This window comes from Argopecten irradians, chromosome 2 (genome assembly GCF_041381155.1).
Source record: "Argopecten irradians isolate NY chromosome 2, Ai_NY, whole genome shotgun sequence".
Taxonomy (NCBI): Eukaryota; Metazoa; Mollusca; class Bivalvia; order Pectinida; family Pectinidae; genus Argopecten; species Argopecten irradians.
The window spans coordinates 5965172-5977896 of NC_091135.1; the positions used below are offsets into that span (position 1 = coordinate 5965172).

At 35.2% G+C, this 12725-nt stretch overlaps 2 protein-coding genes across 5 annotated transcripts in view; both read right to left on the reverse strand.

Annotated features, from left to right (window-relative positions):
* Nucleotides 1-55: 55 nt before the first annotated feature.
* Nucleotides 56-12725, reverse strand: part of LOC138314248 (actinia tenebrosa protease inhibitors-like) — a 33541-nt gene continuing 20871 nt past the window's right edge. For 3 of the 4 annotated variants that reach the window (XM_069254480.1, XM_069254479.1, XM_069254485.1), the window contains one exon: nucleotides 56-3416. In XM_069254480.1, the coding sequence (XP_069110581.1) occupies nucleotides 3226-3416 (191 nt within the window). In that variant the 3' untranslated portion in view covers nucleotides 56-3225. Of the gene's footprint in view, nucleotides 3417-10106; nucleotides 10281-12725 lie in introns of all 4 variants that reach the window. The other variant, XM_069254481.1, reaches the window with a different exon arrangement.
* Nucleotides 5237-9807, reverse strand: LOC138314247 (uncharacterized). The gene is made up of 2 exons (XM_069254478.1): nucleotides 8330-9807; nucleotides 5237-6608 (listed from the first exon to the last, which is right to left on the reverse strand). Exon 1 carries the CDS (start codon nucleotides 9619-9621, stop codon nucleotides 8347-8349), a length of 1275 nt encoding a protein of 424 aa, XP_069110579.1. The 5' UTR covers nucleotides 9622-9807; the 3' UTR covers nucleotides 5237-6608; nucleotides 8330-8346.

Below are 12725 nucleotides of genomic sequence, written 5' to 3' on the forward strand. Positions count from 1 at the left end.
CAGTGATAATCAGGATCTGTCTTTTAATAAGATTGTTGATAAAACTAAAACAAAGTTATGATATTACGACACAGTTTTATTTCATTTCGGTTGATGACAAACATTTTGTAAACTAATCATATAGTGATTTTTTTTATTTCTAGGAATAAGAGGAAATACATCACACACTGGTTCTGTGATATCGTATGAACACTTCACAGAAAAGATTGGTCGGACATTATTTGTGATTATCACTTTAACAGGATATATTTCTATATTCATTTAGATATCGACTGCAGTTTTGCTGACGTACATTCAATACCTAAAGCGGAGTTACAAAGAAATTATTTATCGCCAGGTGTAATATAGCCACGCCTCGTGCTCACAAACGCACGTGTTTCTATTCAATGTCGGAGCAAACATCGTAGCACACACAATACAAAATACAAAGTCACGTGCGGTTTGATTGACAGCTGGCGATCAAAGAAATTATTTACAGGCCAGAGACAGGTCATGGCGCCCATGCTTTTTTCTTGGACAATCCAAACAGTTGTAATGTCATCAGTGATTTGTCAATTCAAAACCTAAAATTATCTAAAGATGCTCCACCGCTGACAGAGCATAAATGATATTCATCGATATTCATCATTTGAACAATAATTGATGTTCAATCGTGTATATATATATGTCTAATTTAAACAGAAAATAATATAAAATAATTTATTTTGACTTTGATGCATGCGCAATCAGAACATCATTCCATATAAGATACAGGACCACTGAATTTTTTCGGGATGCAATTAATTATTTTTCATATTTTTAACTTGAATTAAAATTAGAAGCTCAAACTATTCAATAGTGGTAATGGTGTAAAGTAAGTAACTTTTGTAACTGAAGAAAAATACTTAATCGTCAGCTCTTGTTTCAGATAGTGAAAAAATACCATTTGGTGGAGCATCTTTAAGAGTTTTCATGATCCTGGAACCTGCTTAACATTTTCAGAACCTCAAAATCTGAACATCGGTTACTGGAACAATCTAATTACCTTTGAAACTTGCATATAACATAATGTAATTGTAAAGTTACTTTTCGGAAATTTTGTGGAAAATATTTTACAAAACAAGGTGAAATATTTCTTGAAAACTAGGTAACTATGTTCAACGATATCTAAATTTGTGAAATAATTTCTTACTATTTTTAATGAGTGACATCAGATTGACTATCAAACTTCTGAATATCATGTTCACAAATCAAAACGGCTTTGGTGACTAAGAGCGAGCACCGTGTGTTAATTTGATAGATATAAATGTAACAAAAGGCAATTAAAGTAACAGTTAAAGCAATACATGAACGTTAACAATACAGACAAACATTAACATTTAACGACATGAATTTATGTTCAAGAGCGATGCTTTACAAAGATATAATTAACATTTAACGACATGTATCTATGTTCAAGAGCGATGCTTTACAAAGATATAATGTTGTTGAAACAAATATCTACGTATGTTTGGTGCATATGACATTAGATATATTTGACATGGATTTCAAAATCTTACTTTCACATCAACACACATATATAACTCACACACATGTAGCACATATAGGAGATTCAAACACTTTAAAACTAGTACCTTCATAATACAAAATGTAAAAAAAAAATACATCAATATAAAAAGCTAAGCAATTAAAGAGATAATTGCGTATATGGCAGTATAGTATCTTCTCACATCATAATACAAAAATGTGCAAAATAGTTAAACGAAATTACATCAGAAAGAAAACGCTAAGCTACTAATGTAAAATGAGATGATTGCGTCCATGGCATTTAAATAGTTATAATTATTTACGACAAATCAACACATATGCATCTAGCGTCACAGTCATACAATAACTGTCTTTCAAAAACATCTGGATTTCATTCAAGTTTACAAAATATAATAGATTTCCCCAACCTCTCAAAAGGAAAACGTTTGCAAAAAAACAATAGAGATTCGCGTAAAATCAAAATGATGCATTATGCTATACCAATGAATATGTCGTTCATTACGGAAAAAGACCATAAAATATCAAAACATCATCTTTTTTCAAAATCATAAAAAATATCCGTAAAATGGTATCTTTTTCTTTCCAAATAAGATACAGATGTGTCAGATAAAAATTATCATATCATCTTAGGTGTTACATTTGATGTCCAATAATGATATTAAAAGATGCTAACTGACAAGAAATTAATGACTGTATAGTAGTCATGTACTAGACATTCATAATACAACAATAGAGCACACCAAATACCTAATCACGAGGCACTGAAAATGCCTTAGTACACCCTGATGTATCGTTCTGTGTTCTTACTAACGGTAGAAGGTTGACTTGAAATACTAGTATAACAGTTAGAGTTCGCGGGAAAAGAATGACGAAACACGAGAAAAAAAATGTTTGTAAGTGATGAGTGAAAGACCTCCTACGAGGGGACAGCTAATGTCAGCTACACGTTGATTTATTCATAAAACAAAAACGTGCAAAAAAAAACAATTGTCAGAAAAAAATGTATAGAAGGATAAAGTTCCACGTACCACCTCACAAAACATCTGACAGTATAATGATCCGGTTATTCAAATAAGCCATTTTCAACGGCATGACCGATGCATTCCTTTTTTACAAAATCAATTACATCTATCCACACACATGTATACATGGGGAAACTGTCAAGATATTGTCTTTGGGTCAGTCTTACATAACATTAATTATTGGTGAAGTGTGTTTCCTAAAGATTAAACTGCATTAAAAAAACAAACTTGTATATTGAAAATAAGTAAGCCCTATAGATCGAAAAGAATAAAAATAAAATAAAAAAAAAAAACCATTTTTATCAAGATAAACTATAAATTTGTTATAATTTATAAGATAGAGACTTATGTGGATTTCAGTTTGGGAATCTGGATGATATACCCATACAAAAAGTACTTCCTTCCAATGACAATACATAAATATGCAATACTTTTGAAACCAGGCTTCTATTTCTCCAAACAAAGTCTAGATTTTTCTCATTATTTAACATATATGAAAAAATTACTTTAAATAGTTTGTTTCGAGAAATTGAGAGCTTAATCTAACATTTTATCTAAACAAAGGGAGATAAATAAGTATTTGATGTCATCGTGACTGAGTCAAGGGGAATAATTCTTCAGTCCTTCTCGTAGAAATAGAAGCCCAATATTAAAGGAAGGCACAGTGTCATTCGATTTACACATTCTCCGGTTCTGGTGCCATCTTCTTCATCTCGCTAGGGTCATCCGGCTCAGTAGCAGAAGTAGGGGCATACTTCTTGGAACTCTGCTGTCTTTTCTTCACCAAGACGATGGCGATGATAACAGCGACGATGACCAAGGCGATAACAACTACTATAGGAATGACGCAGGACACCACCTCACAGCCTGTTCAAAAAGCCAATTATAATATCACATTAGGACTAGGTCTTTACATAAAGAAACAAGTACGTAGAAGTTACGTAACTTAACATCGTTCTTGAAAGATTTTCATGAATATGTGAGATTTGAGTCCATACTATTTAGATCGTCTAAATCATCATAGAAATACGATGAAAAAATTAAATCGCATAAATACATGATAAGAAGCAAAGAAAACCAAAGAACCAAACCTTATCTTCGAAATATGTGTTAAGGGCTTCAACGTGTTGCATAACAACGTAGCGATTGACTGCAGAAAATGTTGAGATATGAAATTAATAAGGAGTTATTAGACGTAATGACATCCATATTTTTGCTCTGATTACTACAATACTTACATGTAGGTTAGACATGCGTGATTCAAAATTAAATATAAAAAAGTCATAACATCAAACAAAGTAAGAGTGTCAAAATGGCCATGAAATATGCGCTGATCGATATAGCAGTAAAGTCAGAAAACTAAATAATATACATATATAAGCAAATATGATATAAGGGGTTAAAACAAGAAAAATCAATACATGACTTGCTATGATGTGTTAACAGTATATACATGTATTATTAATATTCATCAATGTCGTTGCAATAGAACACTGTCAATCATCATAGAGTTCAAATAAAGAGATTATAAAGGGAAAATAGCAATAATGTGCATATAAATGAACAATAGTTAAAGGACACAAAAAGCTCACAAACAATGTTCATTCAATATACAGGGATGCTTCAACACATTTACGTCGACACAACGTTGTGAAACGCGACGACTTGTTTGAACGTTACTTAGATTGAAGGGACCACACGAGTACCGACAGTCGAAATGTTTATAGCATCTAAATCGATAGCTATTGTAATGTTTATTTCTTGGATTGTTCATGCCTTACTTTGGCGTATCAGAAGCATGTAGCCATTCAAGCTTGCGCAATAGGACTCATTCACGTAGCACGTGATACCTGTGCGGGATTATTGTTTTTATTGGTGAAGGAATGACGTGAAAAGATGATATCCCGCGCGCTAACATTATTTCAGCGGGAAGATTACAAGGAGTAACTTTCCAGTTTCCATCACCACTGGTGATACTAGTCCCAAACAAACATAATCACGTGGTACGTGAATGAGTCTCATTTCTCCTGATAAATTTCACTTATTATATCATACGGAACGCAGACATAATGAATACATATCACTGTTTATTTAGGGTTATTTTAGTAGTTTCACATCACATTAAAACAACAAAAAACCTACACAAAAAAAAACATATCTCGATATTCAATCAATCAACTTGAGGAGTCCATTGAAGCCAGCGATTCTTTATTAATTTCCGTTACCCACGATGGTGATAATCCGTTAATAACGAACACCATTTTCTTCAGTTCGTATTCCGGCGGTAAGTCCATACAATGCATTTCTTCCGTAAGGAATTCTATATAATTGATCAATTAAACGAGATTTATTGAAGTTTGATTAAGATTCCACACTTGTATATATGGTACTGAGGGATTACGTGAGATGACATAGTCGTGCGAGTGGTCAGTCTTTAAAGCAACAATAGTAAGATGTATATATGTGATAATTCTTGGGTAGGGTATGATACTATATACCCATATATAGTATATAGGGCGGGCACGTAATCCCTCAGTACCATATATACAAGTGTGGAATCTTAATCAAACTTCAATAAATCTCGTTTAATTGATCAATTCCACACTTCCATATATGGTAACTGAGTGATCACGTGAGAGTTTTAGAGCCATCTTACAATTGTTCTAATAAAACACTCAAGCCGAATATTTGATTAAAAAGAACACATTTTATTTACACTACATACATTTGGATTCTTAGATCACACATAATCAAAACTTACAGACCGGGCATGTGTAACATATGCATGTTATAAAATCTGTCTCTAAATGCTATATGTATTAATCATATGTGCCCTTCAATGGTTCCGTTTTTCGCAGTTCTAATTAATTACCAACGTCCTTCAGGATAGAGTTACTGAAAGCAGTGTCTGTTGACGTTCGCTACAGTTTTTTGATAAAATTTTCTAAATACACATTCAGAGCTCCAGCCTGCAGTTTTAAGTACTGTAGAAATTGGAACAGTCTTGGCTGCATGAGACGTTGATGCTGAACGTATGCTATGTGCTTTAAAAGTATTAGTGTCAATACCAGAATTCTCCAAAACTGTCTTAATCCATCTGCTGATAGAGTCTTTTGAAACACCTCTGTGTGGCGGTATAAAGCTTACAAACAGTTTTACCTCCTTATCTCTCAATGTCTTAGTCCTTAGAATATATGCCAACAGATAAGTAACAATACAAAGATTATTATCCGCTGAATATTTCTCTAACGTTATTTCTGGAAGATGAACGCCAGGTCTGGTTTGTTTTAATATGTCACCAACACGCAGCCTGACCATATTGTCTGTGAATATGACATTATCAATATGTAGAAGATGTAATGTCTGTACGCGTTGACCAGTCAGTAGTCCCAATAAAGTAGCAGTGGACATGGTTAACATTTTCAAATCTCTCTCGTAAGGATCTCCTAGAGATTTAAGATAATTCAATACAATCTGAACGTCCCATGTATTGTTATATCTGGGTAAGCTTGGTCTTATATTAAAAGCTCCTTTCATAAATCGGTTAATAAGTACACTAGATTGAATATTAGCATTGCCCTTCATAAGAGCTATAGCGGAGATAGCTGACCTAGCAGAATTTAACGCACTATACCCCATACCCGCACTATGGAGTGATGTGAGGAATTCCAACACATTTTTCACATTTGGAGAAAATGGATCTTTCTGTTGTCTGTCACAAAATAACAACCATTTTCTGTGATAAGTCCTGTATTGTCGTTTTGTCGAATCTCTCCATGAGTGTAGGATAATGTCGGTTGTTTTAGACGAAATTCCCTGACTTTGGATGACTTCCCCGAGATTCTGAAAGCAGTCAGATGAAGTTTTAGCAGTAATGGATGCGTCATTTCTCTGTCTTGCGGCAAGACTAGAATATCCTTTTGAACTGGTAAGAGTCGAGGTTCTGCTATCACTAACTGTAGTAATCGAGGAAACCAACACTGAGTTGTCCATAGTGGCGCAATTAGTATCACCTCTGCTTGATCCTCCTCCACCTTTTTCAGCACTGATCCTAGCAAACTGAAAGGAGGAAAAACATATGAATATTCATTCCAAATGAATGAGAAAGCATCAATAGCTATGGCTCCTGGGTCTGGTCTCCAGGACACATATCGTTCAAGTTGGTGATTTAACCGCGATGCAAAGAGGTCTACAGTTGGCTTTGTGAACAACTGAAACAATGCTAAGCACACATCTTTGTTTAACATCCATTCTATGTCTATATTGAAATGTCTTGATTCATGATCAGCTAAGGTGTTGTCAACACCTGGCAAGTGAGCGGCAGTCAGCCAGTTGTTGTTTTGTTCTGCCCACAACCATATCTGTCTCGTAATGTCATTACAAGTCACTTTTGTACCCCCTTGCTTGTTCAGATATGTGACAGCAGTCATATTGTCCACGAACAACTTGATGTGTGCATTCTGAATGTCACGACAGAATGTCTGTAAGGCCAACAGAACAGCTTTCAACTCTAATATATTAATATGCAAGTCTGTCTCAGAGTCTGACCACATACCGCCTGTAGATTCTGTAGTGTCAACTACTGTAGCCCCCCATCCATATCCTGAGGCATCAGATGTCAATGTCATTTTGGGGGGTTTTAATGTCACTTCCTTGCTAATTGATTCAATATTTTCTATCCACCACATTATGTCCTCCTTGGAAAAATGTGAAATTTGCATGTCCACATCATAATTTCCTTTAGATTGCCTAAGATGAAAGTTTTTGGAAATTTCTAATTGTTTGTAATGTAAGGCAGCATATTTCACTCCTTGCTCACAAGCCACCAAGGTGCCTATCAATTCCGAAAATTGTCTAATAGTACAAATTTCTCTATGTAAAAAAGACTCGCACAGTTTCCTAACTTTAGTAGCTTTGTCAGTCGCTGGTTTTACAGTCATGTCCACCGAGTTCAAAACAAATCCTAGATATGTAATACACTGTGAAGGTTCCAGGACAGACTTGTCAGGGTGAACTGTAAACCCTAAGGAATCCATAAGAGTGATGGTGTCAGTCACATTGTCCAGACATAACTTATGCGAGTCGCCCAATAAGAGTGAATCGTCAATATAACTAGTGTTGATATGTCCCCATTTCCTTAATGTCGAAAAAACACATTTCATGATTTTTGTAAAGACACGTGGTGCACAAGCTAACCCATTTGCGAGGCAGGTAAATTGGTAAAGTTGTTCTTTCCAATAAAATCTCATAAACTTCCTGTCACATTCATATACCGGAATGGAATAATAGGCGTCCTTTAAGTCAACTGAGGCAAAGAAACAATTTTTCCTCATCAACAGTATAGCCGACTTTAAAGTATCCATTTTAAAATGATGATGTTCAACAAACTCATTAAGGAAGCTTAAGTTTAAAATAATACGAATAGTTCCATCTTTTTTTCAAGCGAGGAAAAATGTTCCATCTTTTTTCATGCGAGGAAAAATGTTAGAAATGTATTCTCCCCTTGTATGATAGGTTGGTTCTATAATGTTTTTATTAATAAGTATAGGAATCTCTTTGTCCATTAGTTCTCTTTCTTTAGAAGGAAAATTCAGAGGTCGTGGAACTCTAGTCTGTTCTGGATATTGTTCAAATTCAATGGAATACCCATTAACACCATTCAATAGCCAGGCATCAGAAGTTATCTTTTCCCAATTATATAAAAAGCTGGCTGTTTTACCCGAAAGAAAATTGTCCGGTGTGTTGTGGAGCTGAGACATCAACAGGGATTGGGAGCTTACCTGTAGCTTGGACAATTCTAATCTTTTTGATTTTGTCGGCCCCTTCTCTGTAAAAAAGTCCCCCGGCTTTGACTAGCTGGTTTTTGATAGGGAGAGCTTCTGAAGTGGCCTCTGTTTGAGTGAGAGAAACCTCTGCTGCCATGGAAGTTCTGGTGGTAACTTCTCCCAAAATTCCCTTGGTGACCATATGCATGGTAACCTGTAGCCTTGCCCCTGGTAGATTGAGTTGATGTGTTAGAAAGTCCCACTTTCTTAGACAGAGTTCTACTGTCGTGTATGTCTTTGATTTTCTTTGGAAGATCATCTCCAAATAATTCAGTTGTAACTGCATTCCCCGGCATACACAGTTTTTGGTACCTTTTGTCGAGTGAATGTTTGAAGTTATCTTTCCGTATTTGGCTGAGTTCTGTAAAAGCCCATGCCTGCATTTTTATAGCATCTGTAAGCTTTGCTACATTATCTTTAACAGAACGTCCGGTGTTGCCTCCCTTGGATGCGGTTATTAAATTGTCTGTAACCTCCAACACTGGGATAGTTGCTTTTGCCATCATTGCTTGTACTTTCTGCAAAGATTTATCTCTAGTTTTGGCGAAGGATTTGGCTTCTGTCCAAACCTCGATGTTTACTTTTGGTGTTGTTAGGTTAGGGCAGTTCGCAGGTCTATTATACTTGGCCTTAGTGTCATTTAGGCGGTGTGTCCCTATCATTGTCCGAAAGGCCCCGTTACACGAACTGGCAAGTTTATCATTGATGTTAGGCCCACAAGCCTCCTCACTGTTATAGATCTCCTCCATGTCTTTGAGGAGATCCTCTACATCAGATTTATCTTCATTGCAGTCATCAATTTCATCCAGAATTTCGTTAAAACCATCCTCTGGCTCCGAAGATCCTTCATCTTCATAGTTTTCATGGGCGCCGCCATCTTGGAACGGCCCCGGATGTTGGTAGCTCCGCCCACTATCAGAATCTCGATCACACACAGGGGAGTCGCCCCTCCTACCAGAACAGCCAGCTCTCCGGCCAATTTGCCGTTCCATTGAACTAGTTCCTGTGTGTATGGCTCCAGAATCGATCTGTTCCCGAATATCTTTCACCGAATACACTAGTTTATCAATGCTCTGCAGTGTCTGAACTTGTGACTGTAATAAAAGTTCAATACTCGACGGATGATCATCGTCTTTCTCACTATTTACAGTCCCTGTTGCACTGGGTGACTTAGCGCGGTCAGCCTCCGTAGCCATCGTAGTATCGGTGAAAACAGCAAAAACGTTCCGATCACTTCTTAAAGTCATAATATCGAAACACCATAGCTATGATTAGCATATACATGTAGACTCTAATAGTTCTATAAATCACTTGGACTCTCAAGTCGTAAGACAATTGGCACTCAGGCCTGACAGTATGTAAACAATGGCACTCAGGCCCTGATCGTGTCTATTATTGGCACTCAGGCCCGATCAAAAACATTGTTCAAAATACCAATTATCACAATCTATGTTGTTTATCTTAGCAAAATAAAACGATTTTAATGTATTGGCCAGATTTTTAAAAAGGATTGTAGTCAATATTTTACTAAAATGGAAGTCTTCCGCTTGCAACTGCATACAAAAGAACCGACACCTGCGGGAGATCAGAAGGTTAATACTCTGGATAATCTTACTGGCAAAATACAATACAAACAAGATAACATGTGAATTTTCTTCTATTTTTGATGTTTTATTGGTTTGATATATACCTATTTCACTGTATAATAAAGCAGGACTTAGAAAAAACCTACTCTCTGTTTTTGGAATGCATCTGTTTTCACATTGCTGCATTGAATCAAATTGGTTATCATTCCCATGACAACCGCCATAAAGAAACTCCCGGCATGCCTTGCTCGCTGTGTCGTATCCAAACTTGGGAAAAGATGCCCGACAGGGACCTGTGACTAGTGGCTTATCACATACATCTGAAAATAAAACAATACGATAACTACCTAACTGAATTGAACTCATCAAACTTTGTTATTCAAAACCAAATACGGTAACAGTGTGAATGTGAGTTGAAATATTCCATATCAGTATTTGGCTCCAGTAACACATTTAAAGATGCTCCACCGCTGACAAATGGTATTTTTTCAATATCAAAAACAAAAGCAGACGATTTTGTATTTTTCTTCAGTTACAAAAGTTACTTATTTTACACCATTACCACCACTGAAAAATTTGAGCTTCTAATTTTACTTCAAGTTAAAGATATGAAAAATAATTAATTGCATCCCGAAAAAAATCCGTGGCACTATATCTTATATAGAATGAAGCAATTATTGCGCATGCACCAAAGGCGTAATAGATTATTTAATGTTGGGTTTTTTTGTTAATTAGGCATATATATACACGATTAAACACCAATTATTGTTCAAATGATGAATATCATTTATGCTTTGTCGGCGGTGAAGCATCTTTAAATTAACAAATTGACCCTTTGCAAAGTAACATTTATGAGTGAAATCAACAACGCAAAACTGCTTCCCCACTCCAAAAAGTTTCGATGAAATTATTTTGGCAATGGTACGTTACAATGATTTATATTGACTGTCTTACTCTAAAATTGAAAGTTTAACGCAGCATTTTACCGCACTGTATCTGTTATAAGTAGGAGTTAATTGACATTGATAATATACATTTTAAAAAACGATTTTGTGACAAAACGATTTCATTGACATATACGCTTTTTTATTATTTGTAGGATATATTTGACTAATTAACCGTTTTGATTATTAATAATGATTCAGCAAATCTTGAAAGAGTGAATATCTGAGATATTCAGAGTTGAGTATTTAGATTTATATCAATGATATTGAATAATTTATTCTTAAATAATTCATTTCTCTTTGTTTTCATACTAAATCTGATTGGCAGATTTTTTTCATACCACTATAAAAAAGAAAAAAAATCCGAGAATGGCGGGAAATACCGACGTTATCGTGACATCACAATAGAAAGATTAACGTTGCGTATTGATTTGGAAAAATAATCCCTCGGAAATGAATTGAATCGTACGTATAAATGAAGTATGAAATGTGTCATTCCGCGTAGCAAATGTTTTAATTTTGACGGTATGTTAAAGCGAATAGTCGGGCAAAGGAAACCAGTCTTAATACGTTCTTTGGCCTTCCAAAAGTCCTTGTATACCATAATGATGGTCAAGTTCTGCTTACGGTGTCCAGTTCTGACCATTGAAATTATGGGGAAGCCCCGTGTAAATTTAGCACAGTTCTAAATATAAATTCGCCTAACTCTTTGAAAACGAGGCTGCGAGGATTCCTATAATATATATTAATTTCTTCGCATACAGAGCGATTTTGATGGGAGATTTTATTTTTCTATTTGATAAGAAATTATACTGGATATATTAACACCATTTTTACCGACTTGGGGTGAATAGTCGGGCAAAGAAAACCAGTCTATATGCGTTCATTGGCCTTCCAAAAGTTCTCACATATTAATACGACGGCCAAGTTCCTCTTACGTTTCCCAGTTCTGACCACTAAAGTAAAGAAAAGTTGAAAGCATTGAAAGCGAGGCTGCGTGGAAATGTAACCACGACATAGCGATCGGGAAGGACGTATTAGGATTCACAAACTTTATATAAATTTCTTCGTACGCAGACGATTTTGATGAGAGATTTTATTTTTCTATTTGATAAGAAATTATACTGGATATATTCACACCATTTTTTTAGCCATCTTGCCGACTGTTCACTTTAAGCCTTTGTTTGTCCGACTATTCGCTTTAAAGTAAATAAAATATAACTAAAGTGGTGCTATATAAACGCAATAAACTCGTAAAAGTTGACGAAGGAGTAAACATGCAATTTAAGTTTAATATTTGCTCTGTTGTGAAAGGCAATAAAAGAAATCTAACCAACAGTCAGATTAAGACAGTTCTTATATAAGCCTATCATTAGCGTTACAATATGCATTGATCAGAATACGTACATGAGTCAAGGTGTTCCAATATGTTGTAAATAGATGTCTTACAGATATGGTAAAACCGACTTCCTGAGTACTAAATTCATAATTTTGAAGAATTTAAACAATATCAAATTGTGCTCTATAAATAAGATATGAAAAATGATAAATTGATAGGCTATTTAAACTGTCCCACTGATATTGGACAATATTCATTAGATACTGCATTTTTGTGAGGGTCATTCGTTTCAAACGTGACTTATAAATAACACTTCGATACTGTTTATGAGGCCGACTCAAGTCTGTTATAAATCTGCCAGTTTGTTTATTACGTGAGAACACGAGTATCTCAGTCAGTAAGTCGGCGGGAAATCTGGACAATGACTTGGGAAAAAGAAACACTGCATTCACTATAATTGAAATTTACATTTGTTTATGTTT